Source organism: Diplotaxodon limnothrissa, linkage group LG20 (assembly GCF_057381915.1).
Source record: "Diplotaxodon limnothrissa isolate DT_005_m linkage group LG20, D_limnothrissa_male_GT1.1, whole genome shotgun sequence".
Lineage (NCBI taxonomy): Eukaryota > Metazoa > Chordata > Actinopteri > Cichliformes > Cichlidae > Diplotaxodon > Diplotaxodon limnothrissa.
The window spans coordinates 4663792-4690799 of NC_140615.1; the positions used below are offsets into that span (position 1 = coordinate 4663792).

At 42.5% G+C, this 27008-nt stretch overlaps 1 protein-coding gene across 1 annotated transcript in view; it reads right to left on the bottom strand.

Moving 5' to 3' along the window:
- dip2ba (DIP2 acetate--CoA ligase B (putative)a) overlaps positions 1-27008 on the bottom strand; it is a 47731-nt gene that overhangs the window by 4210 nt on the left and 16513 nt on the right. The window contains exons 2-37 of the mRNA XM_085345003.1: positions 16709-16780; positions 15214-15369; positions 14564-14689; positions 14200-14436; positions 13975-14103; positions 13052-13171; positions 12664-12861; positions 12244-12335; positions 12054-12164; positions 11722-11845; positions 11447-11556; positions 11161-11263; positions 11011-11075; positions 10812-10905; positions 10496-10615; positions 10264-10378; positions 9860-9999; positions 9570-9706; positions 8974-9054; positions 8762-8889; positions 8396-8510; positions 8109-8310; positions 7843-7955; positions 5806-5886; positions 5527-5650; positions 5271-5392; positions 4498-4609; positions 4007-4116; positions 2284-2414; positions 2027-2195; positions 1406-1576; positions 1136-1197; positions 965-1022; positions 762-836; positions 420-594; positions 59-182 (exon numbers count right to left, since the gene is read on the bottom strand). Of these exons, the coding sequence (XP_085201129.1) occupies positions 59-182; positions 420-594; positions 762-836; positions 965-1022; positions 1136-1197; positions 1406-1576; positions 2027-2195; positions 2284-2414; positions 4007-4116; positions 4498-4609; positions 5271-5392; positions 5527-5650; positions 5806-5886; positions 7843-7955; positions 8109-8310; positions 8396-8510; positions 8762-8889; positions 8974-9054; positions 9570-9706; positions 9860-9999; positions 10264-10378; positions 10496-10615; positions 10812-10905; positions 11011-11075; positions 11161-11263; positions 11447-11556; positions 11722-11845; positions 12054-12164; positions 12244-12335; positions 12664-12861; positions 13052-13171; positions 13975-14103; positions 14200-14436; positions 14564-14689; positions 15214-15369; positions 16709-16780 (4402 nt within the window). The remainder of the gene's footprint in view (positions 1-58; positions 183-419; positions 595-761; positions 837-964; positions 1023-1135; positions 1198-1405; positions 1577-2026; positions 2196-2283; positions 2415-4006; positions 4117-4497; positions 4610-5270; positions 5393-5526; positions 5651-5805; positions 5887-7842; positions 7956-8108; positions 8311-8395; positions 8511-8761; positions 8890-8973; positions 9055-9569; positions 9707-9859; positions 10000-10263; positions 10379-10495; positions 10616-10811; positions 10906-11010; positions 11076-11160; positions 11264-11446; positions 11557-11721; positions 11846-12053; positions 12165-12243; positions 12336-12663; positions 12862-13051; positions 13172-13974; positions 14104-14199; positions 14437-14563; positions 14690-15213; positions 15370-16708; positions 16781-27008) is intronic.

Here is a 27008-nt window from a genome sequence, read left to right on the forward strand (position 1 = left end):
TACTGTTCGCTACGAGGATCAACAACGCCACGTTAAGTGCACATCTGCTGCTCCTTACCTCTCTGCGATGCTGCGGTGGGCGCGGGACACGGACGTCTCGATGTCGATGGGGTGATAACGCAGCCCCCTCAACTCCAGCGTTTCATCCAGGGATCCCACCACAAACAAGGCATCATGGCGATCTGTGGCGGGGACAAAACTATTTGATTATTTACAGTTCCAACAATATAAAGTGTCTTGTTTTAAAGATCTGGCTACAACTGTGCAACCTGTAGATTAGGGTCCAATGTTGTGATGCATTTGTGATGAGAACTTTCAGTACAACCAAGCATTTACATTTTAAAGGGTTCAACACCAATTGCTTCTCCAAGTCATTATTACATTATTACAATGTCACCAAATATCAAATGTCCTCTCACCTCCACTTGCATCCAGCAGCTCTGTTCTCTTGATGAAACCCAAGTAACTGGTCCTGGCCCACAGAGTTTGGGGCTCCCCAAAGCTGAGCCTGGTGTTGAAGTGGTCTGCCTGCAGGCTCTCCTCCCCATAAATGGTGTAGTAGCCACTGGCATTGTGTGGGCTGTTCACCCAAATCTGCACAAAAAAAAAAAAGACTTTCTGAATTACTTTGGCTGCTAAATTTTGACAAGAAGAGAGAAATTTGACTAAAAATCAACATAAAATAAATCTTTTCACTGTCGCCCTCTTTTACTCCGTGCCAGTGAAATCGGACGGTTTGTGGCACATGTTTGCGCACTCACCTCACCAAGATGCGAGTCCCCCAGTGGGCCTCTGGTCTCTGGGTTGACTATGATGACTCTCACTCCTGGTAGGATCTTCGAGAAGGAAATGAGAGGAGAATTTCACTTTAAGACTCCTTTAACCAACTCTTTTAGTGCTCTGGTTCTGTGGCCACAGTGAGCATCACATAAGTGAGTTTTACCAGTCAGTGATCAATACTTACAGTGCCCGACTCCATGAGTGGAAGACTCTGTGGCGCTCCTCTTTCCACTAGCCTCACCCTGAGGGACACAGAAAAGACAAGCCTGTCAGTCTTTCTGTTGTTGTCCACCAGCTGCACCACGTGACTAATGTGGTTGCCTTTGTGCTGCTTTATGAGAGTCTTCAGCCTTACCTGTCATGACGCAGGGACTTCATGTCAACATAGACAGTGGAGGGGTCTGGTCCAGCAGTGCCCTAGTGACACGGGGGGGTAATACATTAAAAATAAAGTTTTTTAGCTTACAGAACATGAATAAGTTATTATCATAAGTTATTAACATTCAGTACATCTCCTTGTGCAGCTCAGATGACATGGTTTTTTATTTTTGTTGAGCAGAACCAAAAAAAAAAGCCTGATTTGGGTCAAAATGTCCTCATAAGACTGCATATTTGCGAAACCAACCTGAAGGCAGATGGCTAGGTTGACCCTCGAGCCAAAGGCGGTGCTGACGGCGCGAGGTGAAAGGCCGAGGTCTTTGAAGAGCTTGGAGAAGGACTGCGTGAGAGCGAGGCGAGGACGCTCCTCTGCTATCACCACACAGCTCCGCACGCACGACAGGTTCAGACCGCGCGCCTGCAGACACGAGCGGCTAAAGGTCACTCACTTTTAACAGGTGTAGACGGTAGCTTGACGCAAACATGGACTCTGCATTACTGAACATTTTCATCCAAAGCAGAAGGAAAACCGAATGAGGACAGATAAAGGATAAAATGAAGATGAGCACAGACAGAGACAGATAGTGATTTTAAAACAGATATGATACATGTAAGGCCCATAACGCTGTAAACATACAATCTACTTAATTAGCATGCTAGCTCGCTGGCAGGTGATCTGTCTGAATGAATAGGTGAATCATTTTTTAAGCCTGAGACAGGTGTTTATTACTCTGCTTCACAGCAGTAATATTTTCTGTCATAAAGTAATTTATCACTGTGTTGTTTGTCAGAGTAACAACAGAAATGACAGCACGGTAATCTGAGAGGAGGAACCACATCTGGGAGATTATGTGAGTGTGTTTGTGACCTTCAGCATCTCCGTCTGGGTGCCCAGGCCTTTGGTGCAGAGCTCCATGACAGAATACGAGCAAAAGGTGTCTCTGATCTTGTACTGACTGAGCGTGCTCAGCCACACAGGCAGCGAGCTCTCCAGCTCCAGGGGAGGGATAAGGATGGACTGGTGACCTGAGTAAACACTGGAAACGAGAGAAAACTGTCAGCAACAGCAAAGCTGTGTGTTACAAGAATAATGGCATTCTGTCTTTATGTTTGTGTTGGAATTACCTGGAGAGGCACCACAGGACGAAGCCCAGGCCACAGTATGGGTCCAGGCAGATGGCTACTTGGCGTGAGGAGTAGAGCTCACACTGCAGTTTAATGGAGCGGCACAGAGTGCTGACCGCAGCGTGAGACATCTGAAGAAGCAGAGAAACTTTTAAGAAATCCACCAGACTCACTCCATTAAACTTCACCTCATTAGTATGATTTTAATACCTCAATATGTATCAATAAAGACGTAGTTTGATGACCATTAGAACAGGTAGCATGTTAGAGTTAAAAATGTGTATTCTTCTTTCAGCTGCTCGTTCTAGGGGTCACCACAGCAGAACATCTTTCTCCATCTCACCCTATTCTCTAGCATCCTCCCCTCTCATATGCAGGGGCTTGCAAAAGTATTCGTCCCCCTTGAACTTTTCCACATTTTGTCACATTACAGCCACAAACATGAATCAATTTTATTGGAATTCCAGGTGAAAGACCAACACAAAGTGGTGCACACCTGAGAAGTGGAACGAAAATCATAAATGATTCCAAACAGTTTTTACAAATAAATAGCTGCAAAGTGGGGTGTGCGTAATTATTCAGTGTCATCTCCACCCACTCTACCCTGCCTGCACTCTCATCTTCACCGCTCTTTCTTGCTTTGCATGGTTTACCCTCAGGTATTTAAACTCATATACCTTCAATATCTCCACTCCTCTGTTGTATATAAAATCTGATCTAAATTAACCATTTCTTACATGTCTTTTAACCTCATAAAATCAACAGGCTCGTACTAAAGATTTGGCAAATCGCACAAGTTTTTCTTTTCATTTCTACGATACAGTGAAAAACAATCATAAGAAATTTCAACAACTTTTATTGGCAAATAAATCAGATTTATGCAAACAGTGTTTAGAGGTCCTTCTTCTAATAAGTTCTGCTGTTCTCTGTGGCAAGTTGGACATCAGCTTCTGGGCCAATTCCCGCTTTAGCAATGCTCAAAGCTGACTGCAGTTTGTGGGCTTCTGCCTGACCACACTAAAAGCTTCCTCAAAGAATAACTTCTTCCTCCACCAAAGGAGCACTTTAATGCTTTGTGCATTTTCCAGCATGATGGATGTCTCCAGCACCACGTCTCAAGGCAAAAGTGATAACTTAGTGGCTCTGAGATCATCAAATTAACATTTCAGAGCCACAGCCAGGAAATTCCCCAGATGTTCATGCGATCAAGAATCTATGGTCAGCCCTAAAAAAGTGCGTGAATAAGCAGAAGCCCACAAACAACCTCAATACCAATGAGGCAGGAGTGAATCAGCTTAGGAGACGGACAGTCAGCATCCCAAAATGTCAGCACACTGTAAATACTGACTGTAGGCATAAATTTGATTTATTAACCAATAAAAAAATTTGAATGTCATTTTAACTGCACAAATGTCCTTCACTATATCATAAAAACAAACAAAGTATGTTAAATAGACAATTTGTGCAACTACCAAATATTTTTGGCCATGTCTGTGTAAATATGAAAATATTTAATCTCTGTGTCATAATTCTGTTGTCAATACACTGAACTAGACCAGCTGGGTGAAGGTCAAACATCCAAGAGAAGACACAGAAGCAGAAAATTAAACATTTTCTGGCTAGAGAAATTCATATTAAAAAAAAAAAATGAAATCACAGTCATTTCTGTTTGTTTGTTATTATTATTTTTGGAGTATGTACAGGATTTGTGGGAGTAATCTACCTTGACTCCAGTCAGCATGCCTGTGGTGGACACACTGAAGTCCAGATAGGCTAGCATCTCAGCTGTAGGAGGTTTGTAGATGTGTGGAGGCCGCTTTCTTGGAAGATCATCTGTAATGCGAGCGAAGTGAATTTATGTTATGTCTTTATTGGACAAAATAAATCAAATACTTCTTGCTAATACATCTTGCTCTTAATGCTACAGTCTGATAATAGTCTGGTTGAAAGGGAAGGTGATATCATTTCACGTGTAATTTTATCCTTTCAATGCACATATTAAAAATCCATACTTTTACTTTTAACTCACTGCAACACTCTTATCTTCAGAAATGAGAGCTTAAAATAACTGAAACGTACTGTACATGTCTGAAGTTAGACACTGTTTGTGCTTTGACTATTTCAAGCCAAACCTGCTAGCATCTAAATACGTGCACAAACGCAGCGACACCCAGCTGCTGCACGTTACTCTAAAGGCTTTCCTAATTCAGTCACCTGTATCAATGATCGTGGGCCACGTTTTGACATTGACGCTGGCAGCCGCCTCCCTGGACCTGAGGATCCTCATGAGAGGCTGTGTGGTGAGGATGCAGGCTGCTTTGCTCACCTGTGGCACACAACACAGAGCACAGACGCGGTCGTTTAGAGCCACAGATTAATGTGAAGCATTCAGTTATTGATATTTCATTGATCTCCAAAGTAAAGCCCAATTTCATTTGCTTTGCCTCAGGGAAATCAGTTATAGTGGCCAACAGAAGTATTCATTTCATTAGTGAAGGGCACTTCCGTTGATGTGATAGTTTATTAAAGTGGCGGCTAAAAAAGCTTCATATTTGTTTTAAGGTCAGCGATGCATATTTCAGTACATGAAAGTGATCCAGTATGGACAGTGCAATGTCATAACTGTGCTTTTGTCTCCGTTGCTGTTTGTCTGTCTATTCAAACAGCTCGATTTTCAGGGAAATTGGGAATAAGGAACCCTAGCTGTGATTGTGGATCACTTAAAAACAAAAACAAAGAAAAATGATGTATTTGCATTAGAGAAGACTCACAGAACTGTGTTCTCATTGTGAACTACTAGTTTTGGATAAATCATTACAAAATTAAGTGAAAAAAAATTAAACTGAAAATGAAAAATGAGCGTAGAATAAGTACAAAAACAGTTTAAATACTACTCAATGTACTCAAATAATTCCACATACATTACTCCATTATACTGTGGAAATACTCGAGTAAAAAAAAAAAAAGCTGTGGTGAAGTGCACTCACGTCAATGATCATGCGGACAGTGGGGAGAGTAGCAGCCAGATTCTGTGGGTGGGGCGGCCTCACAGTCACAGGGATGACCCCCGCGTAGAGACAGCCATAGAAGGCGGCTATCAGGTCGATACCTGCAGGAGGAGGAGACGGGAACCTGGTTGAACTACGACGCCGTTAAAATACTACATTAAACAACAGCACTTTTACATATTATTTGATATGAAAAACTAGGAAGAGTTGAAACGTATAATAACGGCGTGCATACCCGGGGGATAAAGCAGCACCACGTTGTCTCCTGTGTTGAGACCTCCTCTCTCCATCAGGGTAGCTGTGATTTTCTCTGCTCTCTTGTGTAGCTGAGCACAAGTTGCTGTGCACACTGCTACCCCCTAGAGCAAAAACAGTGCTGGTACAGATGATCTCATACAACAAAATGGATCACCATTTACAGAGTGGCACCATTTCCGAGGTAAAAGAAAGGTAATGGTGCACGCCACGTATGCGCACGTTTCTTATGTTTACTGTATGCTCATGTTTAGCCTACCTTAGCATTGAGCAGCACGTATAAAACATGGTCAGGGTCCATTTGGGCTCTCCACTGCAGAGCTTCAGACAAGAACTGGTGCTGAAAAGGCAAAGAAAGGAATCGCTCATTACATACGCATCACAGATGGATGATTAAACACACAAACAATGTTTTAATGCACAGATATAATTACACAAAGCGGCACTGTTGGCAAATAATAACTTATTTGAAAGTGATTAAAGAGAAAAATATTTTAAAGCCTGTCTTCAAAATAACAAATAAATATATAATCAGTCCTCTCTGTGACAGATTTGTTCATTTTAAACAGAAAACACTTTAAAGTACGTCAAGGACACAGTGTGACGCAACAGGAGCACAGAGGTGTCCAGAGTATTTGGGTTTTTTAAGTTGTGAAAGGTCATGCTGGGACCATCTGCACCAGGAAGGAGGCAAACTGGAGCCACAAGCTCACAATCTGTGGGCCTTTAAAACAAAGGGGTCATGACAACTTTGATTAAAAACAAAAAGTTTCTGCTAGTCCCTCAGAATGCTGTTTCTTAAATAAAGGCACTTCACAAGATTTACGCAGTTACATAAATGAGTATTAATAGAACTATTAATATATTAATGTCATTAGCATCTCAATCTGTGGTGTCAAAAAGCCGAGGAAGCAGTGCACCAGACACACAAGGACAGGACCTGAAAGTAAAGAATCCCTTTACAAGACAGAAGCCAGGTGACCACTAGGAAGCACGTAAAAAACAAACATTAAAAAAAACAAGTAAAGATAACACCAGCTAGACGTACAGGGATATTCAGCAGTATCGCACCGTCAGACACTGGAAAAGTAATCGTTTGTGCGTCGTGCTCTGGTCAACAATGAGTGAGGAGTCACATCATGCAGACCAGCTGCCCTGGCAACTCATAAAGCCATGCTGCACGTGGGAGCGTCACAGTGAACACAGGAAGCAGAGGTGCACGTCAAAATACTTCTAATATTCTAATTCGTACTAATGCGCAGGATATACGTATAGTGCATCACAGTATATTATTAGAACATCTTCTGCAGTTATATATGCTAAGTGACAGATTATAATTGCTTAAGCCTTGCACTTGCACATTTTGTAAAAGATAAGAAACTTCTTCTCACTCAGAGGAGATCAATGTCTTTTAATTCATTGCTGACTTTTTGGTCTGGCAAAGCTGCAGCAGGCTGCTGGCCAACTCCAGGCTTAAAATAAGATGGCGACGTGGGACTATTAAATAAGGCCCGGATGAATGTAGGATGTGACCTCATTTGTAATGTGCTGCTGTATATTAGTTTTAATGTGTGGACCTCTGCTGGACAAGGAAGCTAGCCTGCACGGTCATCTCGCCGGGCTAAGCTGTACCTGGTGGCCGTCAGGTTATCACAGCTGACTGACAGAAGCAGCATGAGCAAAGAGGCGGGTGGGAGGGATGCAGGGGGGAGGGGAGGCCAGACTAGAGCCTTACCATCATGGTGGGCCACATACAGAGCTAAAGCCCAACCCAAGCAAAGTAAAGGCAGAACAACAACAGAGATTTAGGATAAGGCATCAGCAGTCATACTGCCTGACAGACGCAGGCTCATCTCATTAAACCTGCATTCATGGCATGTTTACACATCAGTTTACCTTACCAGCTTAATTTGAACAGGTTTGTATGACATTAAAATGATTAAAGAATTTGATAATTTTCCAGTTACTACATTAAATAAGCATTTTTTTTAATCCAAAATCCAAACAAGTTCAAGCTTATAATAATGTCAATACAGCAATCTGAACAAAACACTTGCTCATTAATCTTCTGCCATCTATAAAGCAACCATTGCAGTTTTGCTATAGCGTGCAAATCTTTTATTAATGGTCTCACTGTGCAGGTGTTGTACACATCATAGACACTGACTCCTTTAGATATTAAGGCAATTCAAATTCCTACAAACTAAACTGGTGAAAAACTGTGCTGCACTCTGCTAAATCCACTACTAGACCTCATATATATGAAATCAGTGGAGTTTGGTCTGTGTGGCAGTACCTTTCGAATGAGATCCTGGTCCTCCACCACGCCCAGCTCTCTCCCTATAGCCTGGGCGATCCGTTTCCCTGCCACCAAGTTGCCAACCAGCATAGAAGCTGGACCAACGTCCACTGAGGAAATCAGAAACAATCAAGAGTCGGTTACACAACGACAAACTTTCAACTGCCAGCTGATGGCACATCCTCATTATTTCTAGCTCCCTCTTCATGCTACAGCTTTATATTGTATACAAGCATGATTCCATAATGTCTAAGACAACCCACCTGGCTGTTTCTGCCGGGGCTTGGGAAGGTTTGTAACACAGGTGTGTGGGCACATGAGGATATTACAGGGGTGAAGGTTTCCCTCCAAAAAGTTCTGCTTGGTTTCACAGATGTGGATGCCTCCCAGAGGCGTCTTTGGGAGGGTGTTGGCTGGGACGAGCGCGAGACAGTACAGGCCAACCTGGTGGATACTGTCAATGGCCTAAAGATGGAACATGCATCAAGTACACGTTAATACAGAATAACATAATATTAATCAAGATGATATGAGCAGATGTGTGATTCACCTGCAGCACTCGACTCATCCACTGGAAGCTGTCTTCTTCACTGGCATCGGGCCTCTGCTCTGCCACAATCACTATCCTCTCATCATAAAACACCGTCACAGAAAACACTGCGATCCTGCACAGATGCCAACAGAGAAGTGAGTGCAAACACACAGCTAGACAAAGAAACCAGCAGAAGCTGCAGGATGCTGAAGGGATTTTTACTAATTACCAATTAAATATCACTAAATTATCCCTGCTCACATGTGTGCGTCGCTAGAACATTCTTACTCAGTGTGCATTATGAAGTAATGTAATGCATGAACACACACGCTGGGAGCACAGTGAAACCTCACTGTGGTTCACAGCGGCCTGTCAGTGTCTCACCTCCCCCTGTAAACTGTTTTGACCGGCTCCACTGCTAGCGCCGTGGCCACCAGGTCGTCTGCATTGTGCCGTCGCCCACTCACCATCAGGAGCCCCTCAATCTTTCCCACAACAAATACCAGACTCCCCTGTGGAGCAGACATATTTAACTCAGCACAGACATCCCAATTGCAGAGTACTGGAACTACTGTAATTGTGCATGAGCGACCTACCGGTCCCACGAATCCAAGCAGGCCAGTTCGAGTGAAGGGAATTTCTCCAACGGGTGCTCCGGCTTGATTTACTGGAATCACCTAGAAATTAGCACAGATGAGAGAGACAAGTGTCATAAACACAGCACAGATTGCATTTCAAGGGTAAATATACTGCATACCCCAAAATACTGCAGTTGTAGTAGTACAACATAGTATAAGCCAAAAGAAACACTTAGTGGGTTCTATTAATAAAAATAATGGGACAATATTTAAACCATGAAGTCTATAAAGCATTTTATTAGTAAATAAGGAAATAGAAATAAAGCAATTATTCAGTGACGTCTGTGGCTCCATCTAGTGGGTAATTTAAAACTAGTACTCCTTTTCCATGAGTCCATATTTTAAATACACAAGGTCAAACAAGAAGGGACGGAGCTCATTATAGCAGAGAGGGGACGTACGGAGACTGATGTAAACTTCATATCATGTCTCATTCCACTAATTCAAAAGCCACAGCATGTTGTACCTTTTTAAGCCATCAACATTTACCATTTTAAAAGTAAATGTTGGTACAAAGCTGTAATTTGTGTGACAACATTAAACCTGTGACAGACCTCAAATGTGTTTTTGGTGACACCCGGTAGGCCGTAGTACATGGTGCCTCCAGCACGTGAGTTGATCACGATCTCTCCTATCTCGTCCGTCTTGCACAGCTGAGGAGATCCCTCTGGCTTCACAATGCACATCAGAGCTGAAACAAACAAAAACAGGTCAAAACATTAGAATTATGTAGACTTGAGCTTCTGTATTCTAAAAGAAAGGCCATACAGTCAGAATGTACAGTAAAGATGTGACAGCTGCTGCACTTCTGCACTGCCAATTACACCTAACAGTTGTGGCTAACCTCCAGGCATAATGTGACCCACATCCTGTACAGTCAGAGCAGAGTTCTTGTCTTCTGTGTTCACCCGGATCACTCCGTGGCTCAGCCCGCCCATGGACAGGATGGCCCTGGCTGGCAGCGGAGCACCTCGCGCACCTGGCCTGTACAAGGTAAAAAAATGTACATGCTTTTAACTTTTTATTCTGAAAAGTGTATTTTTCCATTTTCATGACCCATACTATTTGCGAGTAATTGCTGCATCCCTATGAATATTTACAGATTTCATGCATTTTCAATAAAGGACGTCTCGGTTAAATTTAACTGTATAAATTTTGTTCTCACAGAGATGAACAAATTTATCCCTGTATGTGTGAAAAGCACATGTCTCTCTGTTTATCTCTTTGCTCGTGTGGTTCACGTTGTACCTGCGGATGGCCACAGTCAGGGCCTCGGGAGAGGTGGCACACGGACAGATGACCTCAGGCTTCAGACCATGAGACTGGAACACATTCAGGAAAGCATCACACGAGGACACAGACCCTGAAGGTAAACAAAGGGTGAAAACATTAACAAAAGTAGGTAAAAGCAGCTTAAACCCACAGCACAACATTTTAAAATGGCCATGTATAGTGACTGTTTATTACATTAGTTACTCACATGGGTTGGCTCCATCAGCTACTATAAGCATGCGTATTGAAGACAAGTTGATGTCTTTCTGTTCTTTATGGGCCATCATGGCCCAATGGAGGTCACGGCACTTCACCAAGGCCACACGTGCTATGAGAGGGTAAGAAAAAGCCCTTAAGCATCATTTCTCTACTGTTTTCTTATTAAAACTTTTTTTTCTAACATTATTATTATCCTAGCAGTCTGTAAAATACTCTGTCTTATTAATATTGTTTGCTTATTAACTAAGCAAACATAGTAAAATTATAAGAATATGGAGTATAAAAGAAAGAACATTTGGCTCAACCTTTGTGAATGTGAACCCTTTGCACCCAGGACATGGGACAGGCCTTCATGACAGCATATGGCACAGTAATGGTGTGAATTCTGTTCATGACACTCTGCAGGGAAGGAAAAAATATATAAAAACCAACAGTGTCAATAACATACTGTACCACACACCAAATAAAGGGCATCTAGTCAGCAGCAGAAACATCCAGTCTCACCGTTAAGACGCCATGCCACAAGCCCATATCTTTCTTACAGTCCAACACATTGACCAGTGTCTCCCCTAAGATAGAAAACACATGAGCAAATGAGTGCGTTCACCAGCTTCAAGTCCACAAAGTTACATGCAGTGTTTTATAGTCTCTGACCTTCACAGTAGTTACAGGCTTGTGTCAAAGCTTGACAGTGAGTCAGCATGGCGATCTTGGACACAGCGACTCCCATCACTGTTCCCTCCTTACTCGCTTTGTACTTCAGCGAGAAACAAACACACAGACAAACACACAGATGTCAACAACGTGTCAAAATTAATATCAGAGTCAAATAATAGTGTGCGAGTTACAGAAGATACATAATTGAATATATAACAGTTTACTAAAGATAAACTGAATCTAAATTAGAATGCAGAAATTAGAAATGCATTGAACTGCCTACCTCTATGTAGGCAGTGTCTGTGTTGGCAGTGGGAATGTGAGGCTGCCAGTCTTTGGATGGTTTGGTCAGGTACTTAGTGTCGGTCACTACCCATTTCATCCTTGGCCAACCTGCAACACGCAGACACAAAGAGCATGGAGCACACAAAAACTATTACAGCTGTCATTAGGAAAAAAGCTGCACTAATTACACTAATTTTGCAATAAAATGAAAGCATCCAGAGATGATTCCTGATGAGCCAGCAGCATTAGCAGAGGCAGTTTAGTCTTGCTGACCTTTGAACTGGATGATCTCTCCATTTTGTGTCTTGGGCAGCCCTTTGAGACACACCTCACTGGTCAACGCCAAACTCACACCACAGCTGCCCAACAGGAAGCCAATCTGCTGGCTCCCTGCATCCTATGAAAAGAGGCTTAGGTCAGGAAACTTCAACTCACAAGGACAGGCAAGCAGACAAAACTGTGACAACTAAAAGAAATAATAATAATAATAATAATAATATACTGGTGAGGCTCTCATTATCATAAACCATGCATTTGGTCCTAAACATGTGGAGCATTTTTCAGAAATCCCACAGAAGAACTGCTATGAAAACAGGTATATTTACCTGTCGGGACAGCGGCACCTCAATAGGCACAGGGATGACTTCAGCTAACAGACAGCCATAAAAGGCCACCCAGAACATGCCAGGATCACTGTTTGGATACACCAACGCCACCTAAGAAGCAGAGGAAATGATTTTCCTCGTCGTGCTACTTTACAATTTACTTAGGAAGAAATGACTGACAAACTCTTACTCGATCTCCAGGTTGAAGGACAGGCTCAGTCTTTGTGCCCAGTTTATTCAGAAGGGTATAGGCCAGTTTCAGACTGCGACTCCACAGTTTACCTATACAGGTTAAAAAAGAAAAGAAAAAAAAGAAAAGAAAAATGTCATCTTGTTTTCCACAGGCCAGATTTCTTGCTGTTAAATTGCTGTGTATTATTGTTGCATAACTGTTCCATGATCGCTTAACTTCCCAACCCACTATGGGTCCACACTGGAGGCAATGTAATGTGGGAGTTGTTCTACTCGGGCCAACAAATATTTCTTCCTTTGATCCAGCTCATATGCAAAAAATATACCTGACATTTATAGAGTGGACACAACAATACAGACACCCATATTTGTGCTCAAAATCGACTTCAATATTCCTACGAGGCAACGTGTCGCTCACCATATGTGAGTGTGTAGAGTGGTTTGCCAGTGATGTCCAGGGCAGTGAGGGCAGGGCTCTTGGCCTGAGTGGCCCCCCAGCGGGCAAGGGCAGCCTGCAGGGCAGGAGGCCAGTTACTGACCACCCCAAGGGGCTCCCCCTTCACTGGGATGATTTGACGTCCCTCAGGCTTCGGGGTGTTGGGGTCCGGTTGGGGAACTAGGCATGAGAATTGGCAAGCAAGAAACTGTGAGTACTGGGTGTAACGCTGTAACACTGTGGTGTCACAACACTCTGGGTGACTTCCTAAAGAAGTGAAAACCCTTTTCAAAACAACCAAGAGGATTTCTGTGCTGCAGTACACACAACGGTGAAAATCAAGCATGACATATTGTGTTATGTGCCACACCTTCTACGATTTCCTCAGAGTCATCGAGGAAGAATTCGCTGAGCGGCGGTCTTTTGGGTCGTTTGAGTGTGTTCAACAGCTGCTGGATCTTAGTGGACACCCTGCTGCTGACAGGCACGCCTGGACAAACACCGAGAGCAGCCGCCGTCACCAACATATGCAAACAAACAATGACACGCAGACACCCACACATGCAAGTTTATTCAAACATGAATCTCTACTTTAACACACGCTCTCTCGCTCACACAGGCAGTAACCTACGCACTAGCACAGTCAGGAACAGAATCAGCAGCAGGAAAAATTTGAAAGGGAAATTTGCACACAAGGAGACACAGAGTGGACAATTCTTTCAGGAAAATACTATAAAGGAAGATTTCTACTTCTACACCTACAGCATGAGACAAACGTAAAGAGAGGTAGATATCAGGATGGAAAGCAAGCTACTTGGGGCCTCTTCGGCATCCCTCCCCTTCCCCAGGTTCGATGTATATTACCTTTTCTTTTTCCTTTTTTAAATCAAAGTCAAGACAGGGACAGGATTAATGGACCCAAAAGAAAGAACACAAAATATCGGTCGTTAGCAGCATTCACCACACAGTGACATGAGGATGATGTTGAAGGTGATCGAGGATGAACATGGGTAGATTGTATGTTGATTGGAACACATTCAATCACTTTTCTCACTGCAATGCTTTGAACCACACAGTCAATGCAAAACAGTAAAACATCGTCCGATGTCATGATTAGAATACCAAAATGACTGAACTGCTTGAAATGAGGAAAGACCCAAAAGACAGTCACCCAGATTCCAAATATTTCAGAAAATGAAGAATACTTTAGAGGTTTTTCTCCCCACATAAAACTTTATACATATTTGTACCACAGCCAGACGTTAACAGACATTCTGGCTTAAGTGAGTGTACCGTCAGCAGTATCCAGCATGCTGGAGCGGCTCTGTCCACGGCTCATGCCCCTGACTGCTGGGGGAAGATCCACCCTGGACCCTCTGTCTTGAGAAGCAGAGGACGTCACATCTGGGGGGACACTGTTTTCTGTTAGGGCGGAGAAAAATAGCATCATCAATGGCAGTGACACCATCACTGAGATTTATGGATCAACGCTGGGAGTTCTCCACCAGGACAGTTTACCAATGCGTGTGTGGGCTAGCACGTCAGCTAACAAGGAAGCAGCAGGCTGAGGCTGGGGCTGGGGCTGACTCTTGGGCTCTCCATGGGAGAGGGTGGAGGAAGCAGATGAGGATGTGGAAGAGCTTTGGACGGAGCGGTTGATCCAGTAGTCGGGGCTCTGCAGGGTCTGAGCTAGTGCTGCACTGAGTGCTGCCTTTCTGCGCAGTGAGCCTTCATCCTCTGATGCAGAAGATGTGTCTAAGAGTAAGAGAAAACGTGAAAGAAATTATAATTCAATAACTTTTAATGTTTTGGTGAGGGTATTTTTTAGGAGCTACAATCACCAGCAACCATCTGATCTCAGAGTGGGTGGAACCAAGCTTACCTGGAGGTGTGCAGGTATCTATGGGAGACTGGACAAAGGCTGAGCGCCTCTTGGTTGGCATGGGAAGAGCCATTTTCTCCTCTTTATGTTTGGCCAGTGCTGCCTGGACAGCTTCTGTATGGATGTCTACATAAATATAGAATAGAGAATAACCCGAGTGAGAAAAACAACAAGGACAAAACCTGTGAACTTCAGGTTAGTGATCATGATCAATTCTCTGGACAATGAAAAAATCCAACTAACTCAGTGATTATATCCAAGGAGAATTATAGATTTACAGAGGTTGATAAGGTCTCTTGGAGAAATTTCTGTCACCCTCAGATGATAAGGATGTTTAGGAACAACCCAGGAACCACCGAGGCTCGCGCCTGCCATGAAGTGGAAATTGCTGGAGCACCAGGTTATGCCATTAGCGCGCCAACGTTAAACCCCGTTGAAAGTTTGTGAGGATATAGCTCCCAAATAAATGAAATTCTATAATTGTTTTAACAATTAAAGTTAAAACAATGACTTGAATTGTTTGCATTCATTCCACTCTTGTTGTACCTTCATTCCAAATCAAAGAAACTATTTAAAGGTAAACTCCGTGATGTAAACTTTTGACCCCAACTGTACCTGTGTGCTTTTGTAGTGAATTTTGTGCTGCATACCTGATCTGTAGCGCTCGTCCCTGGCGCCTCCGCTGCGGTGTGAACGATGGTGTCTGGAGGCTGAAGAGGTGGAGGGGCCCGGGGCCTCAGGACTGGGGCTAGGGTCGGCACTGCGGCTCGGGGAAAGCTGCACATCTGGTAGAGGCAGATCCACATCTACAGAACAGAGCCCAGCATGTGAAAAGTCAATAAAAGTCTATATTTAGGGGACCATTAATAAAAGCAAAACAAACAATCTAACATGAGATCCAGGAAATTCAGACAAACAGAGCACACGTTGCTTTACATAATGCTATTACAGCAACGTGTAGGCATAAATATTATATGACCTTCTCTGAAGCTCTCCAAATTTAGCCTCATACAGAGCCTGTGAACAGTGAAATAAGGACATGTACTTGACTGATGCAAGTTATACTGCTAACAGAGTACATGAAACTGGGTTACATTTATATTTTTAGTCAACTGTCTTTTCGTCCCGGAGGGAACTGGGTAACTGAGTCCCTGAGGAGATGATGGTTTTGAGGGATAACAGGACGAGTGAAGGAGCACACGGTCACCCCTGGAGATTCAAAGCTTTCTGGTGTATGCTCTGACATTCAAAGCAAGCTGCCAGCAAAAGTCAAACGAAAGCAAAAATCACTAAAAACAACGGGACTGAAATCTAGATTAATATACGATCTTTGCGTGTAATCACATAAATGTTTTGGCAGCACAAGTCAAAACAAAGGTTAAACTAGAGGAAAGGGAAGTGTAGTGGTGCTCTCTTTTTTTTCCTTTTTTCTTTTTTTTAAATAGCTTAAAGTGACACATCGAGAACGATGTTTTTTTCATGCCGCTGCTAGCATGGTGCAATACTTTCCGAAGGAAACACCACACCCTTGCTTGAGGAAACTGACAGACAAATCAGTTTGTCTGTCACATAGTAACACAGAGAAGCTTTAGTACTTCCCCACAGCTGTAAACTGAAACCAGTTTCAGAATGTATCACATTTACTGGGTACGCACTAAATACAGCAGAAAGTCTGACAGGAACTATGGGTTTGTGCATCCGTGGCTTACCTGTGGTGATGCAGTTATTAAAGATATTTGTGCATCACTGGTTACCTTATGTGCAATTCTCATTTTGGCCACTAGAGTGCCACAGAAAGCCAGAAATTATGTTGCTAACTTGGACAAAGACAATCAACACTCACACTGAGAAGTCAGTCAAGTTTCTTCTCAAAGAAATGAAAAAAGGAAAAAAGTACAATACGACATAAAGAATCCATTTTTTGCCTCCGTTGTTCTTTTCACATGTGAAAGAATAATCAGCTCAAATGTAAATTTGAGGAATCTTCTTATGCAATCTAGCCTCGTTTTGCTTTTCAGCCTGAACAACAATAACATTGCTGACAGGGGAGGCGGAAAAAAAAAAAACACAAATGGAGAAAAAGAAGAAGGAAGGCTTTAATGCAACATGAAAAAATTCCAAGAGCAGAAGAAGAACTGGTCTTACTTGGCAAATGGGAGATGTAGGAGGCCAGCAGCTTGGCTCTCTTCTTCTCATAGCCCTTCTGCGTGATGTCACCTAGGAGAGAGGACAGCAACACCAAACTGTTAGGTTAGTCATAATTACCACACAAACTCCAGACAACTACGTACACACAGACACACACATGTACAGCCTCTGCTTTCACTAATACATTTTCAGAGGGTTGAGTCATAATAATAATAATAATCCACTTTAAACCAAATCCACTGAACTCCACATGCTGACAGCTAAGTCCATTTACAACAAGGCGAAGAGATAACACCATTGTTTGGCCTTACATTAGCCCCAGTGAATAAACATGCCTGCTGGCTATAAAACCCAAGTATGATTCCACTGAGCCGCACGTAACCAGGCAGAGAACAGTGCCAAAACATTGGGAATAGTTGGGATGGTAAGCAGAGCAAAAAAGGAAGCCATGTGAGCCAGTTTCACATGGGACTCGGTCATTTATCTGTCCCGACCTTTTCCCACTGTAGACCCAGCACCACCCCTTCCTCATTCGGCCTCGGCCTGGCAGGATTCCCAGTGATACTAGAGTGTGCTAGAGAGCCGCACAGGCCTGACAAAGTCCATTAAACTGGGACCCCAAAACACACAGTCTGCTCACTGCAAACATGCATGAAAGACACACCCTTACATACACACACTCCCCTTGAAAACACAAACAATCCTAATGCTACAATCTCCCACACTCTCTCTGTTAGTCGCCTTCTTTTGTGTGCAGCGATAACACCGCATGCTATGTCAAGTGCCAATCGCCAAACGGCTGCTTAACCTCAATCTCCTGACACCTCCTCCACACTGACCAGTGACAATGGGGGGGACCTACGGGGGGGGGCTGAGAGTCACTAGCAGCAACAGGGAATGCAGACCAGTGTGTGCATTAAGCAACAATGAAAGAAAATAAGGAGAGAAACGGTGAGCCAAGGTTCAGCAGGGAGACCGGAGGGAGGTGTGCTGGATAAGCCGGGGCTGGGTGGGGAGTTTCGTGTGTGACTGAGATAGAGTGTGTTTTTTCTTAAAGTTTTCTCACACTCTGGTCACTATCCAGTGGAGTGTAGGATTTGCTTGTATAAACAAGAGAATCAGAAAGGAAGTCCCCTCTATGATTGTGTGTGTGCCTGCCAGAATGAGTTAAATATGAGACTTCTTTTTTTTAATCCTTCCGATACAATTTGTAGGTTTCACAACACTCATATTAAGAGAAGCAGAGTAAAAGTGAATAACCTTCGTAGAGAAAAAGCCAACAAAACAAAGTTGAACAGTTTTAGAGTGAAAGGCAGTGTGTGACTGAGTGCCGAGTGCTTTGTCTTTCCCTCTGTGCAGGGGAGCAAAAAGAAAAAAATGGGGATGGCAAGCATTCAGCTTGGAGTTCATGCCTGGGTTCACACACTAGGCTGAAATTCAGACACAGCAGCTTGTTGCAGTCTTTGTTTCTCCATCTCTCTAGCATGCTACAGACTTGTTTATACACAGGAAAACACTCATAGGCAGACATGCAAGCGAGACAATCAGCAGCAACTTGATTGTAGTGGACTGGAGCAGTTATTGTTGTCGGAGACAAGGTTACGCCAAGCCCAGTCCTGGTGCCCAATTGGTGCCGGGAGGGAAGAAGGGGAAGAGATGGAAAGATGGACGGAGCGCCGTCGGTCATTAACGCAGACAGAAGAGAGTCTGTGCTGGTGTCGGGCAAGTACAACAGACACGGATTGGCACAGGCACACCAGCTATGTGGCTGGCAGTGGGAAGAAAGACACTGAAAGGCTCTGGGTTTAAAGACTGACTGTGACAGCTGGTTCAAAACAGAGAAAAAGCTGTATGTGTTAAGTGCAAGAATGTGGTGTTTTTGAGTGTGAGCATGAACAAAAACAGTACAGTAACTGTGTGTAATCTGAGGTCAGGGGACAGGATATGAGCATTACCCCACCCTGTGTGTGTGCTGCCAAAATCGTCTCACTGTGTCTGTCTAGAGAAAGAGGAATGTGCTGATTGGAAAACACCATACTAACAGAGAGGGCCAACTGGCCAAGAGAGAATGCTGAGAGAATGTCCCTGAGGTGCAGGAAGCTAATGTATCTGTGCATGTGTATGTGTGTATACACAGCTGGGGCAGGTTAAAGGGCGCTTCAGCACACAAGAGAATGAATGCTGACAGGGCCTGAGGTGTACTGGCACTACAGGCCTTCCCTGTGAGATGTGTGTCAGTATGTCAAACCAGGAATGCGTACTTCGTCCAAGGATCGGCTGAACCTGCCCAGCATGCTGTGATAGAGGCACAGTATCACCAATGAATGCATCTTTAAGAGCATATTAAAAATGTGTGACAAATCTCACATCTATAAGCAATTATCAGTCCTTCTCCTTGGCAGCCAGACATTTTGTGACATTTTTGTGACATTTTCAGAGCTCATTCAAGACCAGATGACAGTGACCCTGTGAGGCTTCTTTTAAAATATCCGATGTTGACCTCATACTTCAAGACAAGTCATACAGTGGACTGATCTCCTAATAGCTGGCAGCGCAGGGTCACAGAGGGGATAAACACACTCACATGAACGGCATTCCCAGCCACACTGATAACTGCGGAGGGCTACAACTTTTTCTGACACAGTAGGGGATTACGGAGCACTTCAGATTTAATCTGCACTGGCATTCTCCACTATGATCCGGCACATTAGAGCCATTTGAGGTTTTGGAGATTAACTGTTTATGTGTGCACTGTGCATCACTCCACGCGTACACATCTTGATCTTGTTGTCAGGGTGTTTTCCTGGAGGCTCCGATTGGGTCTTAGACAGGTAGCAACACACAAAGGAAATTTTCTTTCTAGTTATTTCTGATCATTTGTGAATAAAACCTCAAACTGTTACAACGATGATTACTTTCCTGTGGGTTCTTTGCTAAAGCCTCCCTGGGAGGAGGCCACAGGAGAACACCCTGGTTGTGATTTCGACTTATATGTGGCGTGACATACGCTCGAAAAAGCAGAAAAAAGATATTTTTATGAACCTGTGAAAGAGGATAAAGTCAATGGACGCCTACAGCACTGTGTGCCCCGTAACCATGTCAAATCAAATCCAAGAACTGAAACCATCGTGAATAGTGAATTTCTCTCTGACGACATGGCTGGGCATTAAGCATTCATGACATAACATTTGCTCCCTGTGGTTTTCCAAGCAGCTCAAATGTTGAATCATCGGACTGGCTGTAGCTGATACAGCTAAAATTTCGCTTCTTGGATTACTATTACCCATGAACGGCACCCCTTTTTGTTTTCCCAAATACAAAGGGGAAAAAAGCTGTTAAAGAGAACGCTTAATGGTCAGCACATGACCTGGACGTATACACGAGGTTGTTTTTGGTTGCGATTTGTCTCGGTTTGTGTGTTTTATTGTCTTTACCTTAATGCAGTGTGATCTTCTATGCACACCTTACTCTGTCCCTCCCAACCCACTATGTCTGTGCTGTTCCTTTACCATTCTTCATTGCTCCATTGCCAATCGGGAAGAGCTGAAATTTGTATTGGAAGCAGTTTAATTCCAGCTGCCAATACCCAGAAACAGCACTGCATTTGAGATATTTATATAAAACTAAAACAACGAGGTCAGTGTCTTTCAATCAGTGCCACAACTGCTGCCAAGATTTCTTCTCTTTAAATGATATTCATTAGGTCATGAAAAACTGAGAGGCTCAGTGAAGCGCTTTTTAATGCCAGTGATTTCCCTCAGTCCTGGAATCACTGCACAGTTCTCCTGAATGAAAAATCCAAATCTTGGCCTTGAGCTTCAACCCTGAGATACCAGCTGATCTATGGATCTCTGTTTAACAGTTAACACCCACCCATCCATCAGCCTGATCTCCACACACACACACACACACACACACACACACACACACACACACACACAATTAGAGCTGAAAAGCCTCCTGGCATCCACATGCTCATGATATATGAACAAAAGGCACTGAGACAGCATTTTTCCTTAGTTTTCTTTCACTTCTCTGTAGAGGATGTTGCAACAATCTGATGTAATCTCAGCAAACATGGATTGTGTCACAGTGAATGCAAACTCCAAGGACCCTCTCCTGTTTACGCATATGTATTCAAGCCCCCTCCCCAACCGAGAGATCTCTATAATTACTTTGAGCAGATTAGCAAGTGACATGACTGTCACCCACAATTTCCGCTTGCCTGACTGTCTTTTGCACACAGAGACCTGCATGTGACAGGTTTCCTGTCAACCCATAAATGCACACAACCATGAAACTCAAACAGGATAACTGGCTGGATTACACAGAAAGCTGTAAATAAAACCCCGCTTTTACATCTTGAAAGCCATCCAGTGCTCACATTTTGGTCTCTATCCTAATCTGTAATCTGAGATTACATCTAACCTAACAGATTATATCTCTCCGTCTGGACGTTTGTGTAGACGGGGGCACAAATGTCTGAAACAAGGCTCTGTACAGTGCAGGACTGTTTTCTAAGCGTGGTGCTTCTAGCCAGCGATACCAGTTTGCTCTGCATAAAAGTGTCTTTGTTTGCCTGTGGGTTACAGTTTGGTGACAAGAGTGATGCTAATCTAGAACACCGTTACTACCCTATATCACAAGAAATACATACCAGGGCAAAAAGTTGCTGTTCTATAAATCCACCATGAGGAAATGACTGTGAGATAAACAGGATAACTAGAAAAAACATGGAAAACAGCCACAGCCTGCACATTTACATATAAATACACACATAAACACAGGGGCTGAGAAAGGAGGAACTAACGTCACCCACAAGATCTTATTTATAGAGACTCTGAGCAGTGACACAAAAACAATGGGCAGACTGTGCCGAGAACATGGATAAATAGCACTTGACAGGAAATGCAAACGAATGAGTATGACACCAAGGCCATTTAATGGCACCTGGTCATTAGTTAAAGCAGATGTAAGAAGCTTATTTCCATAGAGCATGCTCTAAAAGGGAAGCAGTGTGGCAAGTACAAACGTTCCACTGCTGTGCTTTTGCATACCATGAAACTAATTTCATTTCAATACTGTTAACTGGGTTTGAAATGATTATCATTTTAATTGATCTGGTTGACTGACAGTAAACAGTGTTGTTTGATGACCGGGAAATCATTTAACTTACTCTTTTAAGAAAACTGAAAACATCCCTCGATCCAGCTTGTTAGCTGTGTGGATCTGCTGCTTTTCACTGATCACAAATGAAATATCTCTAAGTTTTGGAGCATTAAAAACAACCTGAGGCCCCTTATCATTAGATTTATGAAAGCTCAACTTGTGACACAGCTATGTATGCGTGATTATTTATCAAAGATTTCTATACTGTTTATATAAACATTCAAAATAGACAAACATATGAAACATGCAGAACCACTGGATGTGACACTAGAGCACCAGCATCATCTCCCACACACCAAAACAAACACACACAGACACACAGCTGGACTCTCTACCACAACAGAGGAGAGAAACTTGGATTACATTACACACAAAAGAGGGAGTGTGACTTCATTTTTCTTAAGCATTCAAGGCAATGTTACACAACTATATATTAACATGGGAAATATTTATAGGTCACTATTTATCCTTTAAAATATCTAGCTAGCTATATATCCATCCATCCATCCATAGACGGAGGGAGAAAGAAAAACTTTAAGGCAGTAAAGTTTGTTCATCTAGAAAGTCGACAAGCATCCTTGACTAAATGTGGGGGTTTCCCTCAGTTTACTAGCAGTTAAATCAGGTTTTGAGTATTAAAACCAATCAGTGATCACTCAGGAGATATTTGCTTCATGTCTGAATAGCAGAGGTGGGACCAAGTCATTGTTTTGCAAGTCTCAAGTAAGTCTCAAGTCTTTATCCTCAAGTCTCAAGTCAAGTCTCAAGTAATGTCAGGCAAGTCAGAGTCGAGTCTCAAGTCACTGGTGTAAAAGTCCGAGTCAAGTCACAAGTCTGAAACTTTGAATTTCAAGTCCTTTCGAGTCTTTAAAAAAAACAAACGAAAAAATAATGTTGCAGTTATGCTAAATGTAAATATTAGACCATGTAATTTTAAAATCTGTGTTTTTCTCAACACATACAAAATAGTGAACTTAGAAAATATACACAAATTGTGAAATTGCACCTCTTTAAAATGCAGCTCAATTAAACTTAGCTCCAAGAATAATTTTCACCGACAGTTCTGAGATACGCTGCATGTTATTCTTGGATGCGGTTGTAGGACCAGCTTTAAAATCGCATGACAAAAATATCATACACATTAAAAAAAACTGTATCACCAACGTAGCCTGGAAAACATTTGCTAGTTAGATGAAGTCAGCTATCTCATCGTAGCATATTTATATGCATATTTATAATTACACGGTTCTTGGAGTGAGTGCATACACTCATGAAGTTTAGTAACTTCCGGTCACTGCAACAAGCCCAGGTACAGTTTACCGACGGATGGGTGCAGGACCTTGAAATGCACCGTGTAGAACGAAAGACCATCGTACGTATCATAAGTTTACCAGTCTCACAAATCGTCTTCATAAATACACATTCGTTAACCGTTTATTAATATAACCTTTGAGCTCAACGGTAATTAATTAGTAGTGGAAATAATTTCTGGTAGCATCACAGAAATGTAGCAGTGACAATAATATTGTATGCTGTAATCGTACTGGGCAATTAGTGATACAAAAAACCTGTTTTATCCTGTGAATAAAAGTATATGTTTTTGTCAGTGTACCATAATAACAGAAGCGAAACGCAATATTGTGTCAGGACAATTCACTATTTATGCACAATAAATAAAGGAGCATAGCGCGACAATTTCTGTTCAGCGCCAGACTTGCTTGTAACCTATATCACTAATTATGTTATGAAAATGACGCATTAACTACAACAGCAGACTGACCTTTGTGTAAATGCTTGGAGCAGACTAACCTGTGAGCTGGAGTGTTCTAGGACGTTATATTTGATCTTTGAATGGCTGCAATCCAGTCGCCTCTTTGTTACTTCGGAAACATGGCTCGAACAATTTCTCTTCAACGACGTAATCCGATAACAACCGATCTCTTTACCCGTCGGCTTCCCGTGGCTGTCATGCTATTGCAGTTAATAATACAACAGCTTCTTGACATTTTTATGTTTCTTTTTATCGCTGTGTGACTGATTTTAATTGAAAGCCTGCGTGCGCTAGTACCGCTTGCCACGAGTTCCCAGAATCCTTTGCGGTTCTACCCGTGAATGACGTCACATTTTCAATCTCTATATAATATGCATGTTAAATTTTATATTTGGGGTAAAATATCAAGTCTTTTCAAGTAAACCGGTTCAAGTCCAATTCAAGTCCCAAGTCATTGGTGTAAAAGTCCAAGTCAAGTCACAAGTCTTAGAACATTTTTTCAAGTCAAGTCTAAAGTCATAAAATTAATGACTCGAGTCTGACTCGAGTCCAAGTCATGTGACTCGAGTCCACACCTCTGCTGAATAGTGATTCCAAAACACTAATACATAAACCTCCCGCTTCCAGCACAATGTTTTTCCACTTCAAATCCAGGCCAAAAATTCCTCTGGGACCCTGGGAGTCCACGTGGGGGTTTTGAGGCAGACAGGGAGGATGAAGTGATCTCTGGACGGCTAAAGGGAACTGCTGGCCAGATACCGTAAGTAAGGGTCTGAGTAAGTGTACTTTCTCTTGTCAAAAATCTCCATTGGATTCGGTTTGTGTTTGGTTGGATGGAAAACGCAACTCTGACAGCCCAGCCTAGTCACGATTGAGCAACAGTGCCCAAAATATGGCTAGTTACCATTTGTCACTTTAACCTTCTGAACGATTTTTATGTACATCTTTCCAATAATGAATGATGCAGAAAATAAGTGCTCAAGCTCTTTTATTAGGTATAACTTATTAAATTCTAATACTTTTTAGAAAAATCCAACAATAGCACCAAAAACTCATTGGTCACCGCAGCAACTAAGTGATGCTATCATGTCAAAATCTCAGCCCTGTGTTGAATCTGTGCCACAAAGAAAAAAAGCTTTGAAGCAAAACCTCCAACCCAGTACAGTGGCCAGTGAACATAGCACGGTTATAGCATGATTATAGATACAGTTGACTCAACACTTCACTAAAACTGTTTCAACAAAAGCTCAACATTCCTGGCAGGGGTGTTGTATTAGGTCACTTTAGTCTTATCTAGCTGTCCCTAATGAAGTGAACTTACAGATAAAAATTCGACAAAAGGTATGGGAACGACTTCTGAAAATTACACCCTAAAAAAATACAACAGCAAAGTTAATAATATATATATTATATTATTATATTGTGTAATATGTGACAAGAACAGACGATGTAACACAGTTTAGTATACAGTGCCCCCCCCCCCCCCCCCCCCAAAGGATCACCACAGCGGATGGATCCACATGTTTTGATTTGGCACAGAAATCACGCCGGATGCCCTCGCTGACGCAACACTTCCAATTATCCGGGCTTAGCACTGGCACTTGGAGCACACTAGCTTGTAAGTCCCTGTGTTATAAGCTGGGTCTGTGCCTCTGCCTGATTTCCAATCTATTGTGTGTAAGGTGAATGCAATAGCCACTACAGATTAGAGCTATCAACACTATTATTTGAAAAATGTTTCATTTTATATTTTATTTATTGCCTTTCAGCCTGCTCCAGTCTGTGAAGACAGATCTAATTATGCCTCCCTTTTCATTTCTAAGGCATACTCTTATAAAAATCTCAATAAAACGAATGTGAGACATAAAAGAAGTCCAAGGGCTGTGCTTGGCCCAGATTAGTTCAAATGAACAATTTGTGCGTGGCTTTCACAGATCAACAATGTGTTAAACCCATTTTCCAATAAATAATGAAGCAATGCCCAGCAAAGAGGATGTAACGGAAGAAGTGCGTCATACTGAGAACTAGAAGTGAAACCACTGTAGTGACATGTTTAACACAGGTATGCCTCACAGGAAATTACAGAGAAGGGCAAAGAAAAAATGATAAAATAAAGATTCAGCAGCTCTTAATGTGGACACGCATCTTAGTGGAACAAATGTGGGGCAATCCCACCTTTTAAACTTAATACCTGAGAAACACATAACATGCGAAGAAACACACCCACACATATGCAAACGACCAGTTCAACCACACCCGAGTCAAGTACCGAAACATTCAGTGAAGTCAGACCTTCCTGTACAGGACAGCAACAACAAAAAGTGCTGGCACGATTAAGATAAAAACAGAAGAAACAATAACACTGGACAGTCAGCATCCCGAAACTTAATTTATCCAAAGAAATAAAACAAGTGTTTCCTTCGAGCTTTTTAAGCATTCATCTTGTGCTTGAGTTTAGAGCCCTACTTCCTCCATTACTTCTATTATTATTATTATATCAAGCGTTCTAGAGCCAGCTGTGAGTTTTGAGCTGGGAACTGCTGCAACAATAAAAGCTATCAGAAAACCACAATGAAACAAAAAAGACGGAACATTTGCTTTTATTCTTCTCCATAAGCAAGACGGCTTCTTCTTCACTTTAATCTTACTACTGTTAATGTACTACGCACACTAATTTGGGTCACGCCATTTCCCTCTAGATCATCACAGGCCAGCTGTATAATCTTGGCAGTGACAAACAGTTGCTGTATAGATAAATTCATATCACGTTACTTCATCAAAGTGATAAGGCTGGCAAACAACTGAGAGGACAGATTGTGGAGTCAGAGAAACTGACGTCAGGCAAGTACAAGTGAGCTGTTTGTTAGTAAGCAGCAAAGGTTAATGCAGGTTGTCCTCACTGAGACTGTACGGCAGACTACAACTGCAATGAGCGTTCAACTAACAGGTCTATGTTTGCATAACTGAGTGAGACCAAGGCCACATCCCAGGCTGATTTCTGGTCAGATTAGCTTGCTACCCCTGCCATGAACTGTATCCCCTACAGCAACTACGCAGGTGGATGAATACTAGCTTAATCATTTATTAATAAACAGTTTTATAGGCAGACTTGTCACAAGTTAATAAAGAAGTTTTATAGCATCTGTGCTTCAATGGCTGCTTTTCATTTACAGCAGACGCTTTCAGGGTGTCATTGTTGCGGGCCGGCTTAATGAAAGATATAGACCTGTAGTTCCCTGGCTATGACAAGTTAAAATGGGTGCTGTGCCAAGCTTATACACGAATTAATTTGCACTTCCTTTGTTTAATCAGCATATAATCCAGAAACGTATGAAAACAAGTTGTGATCTTAGGTTG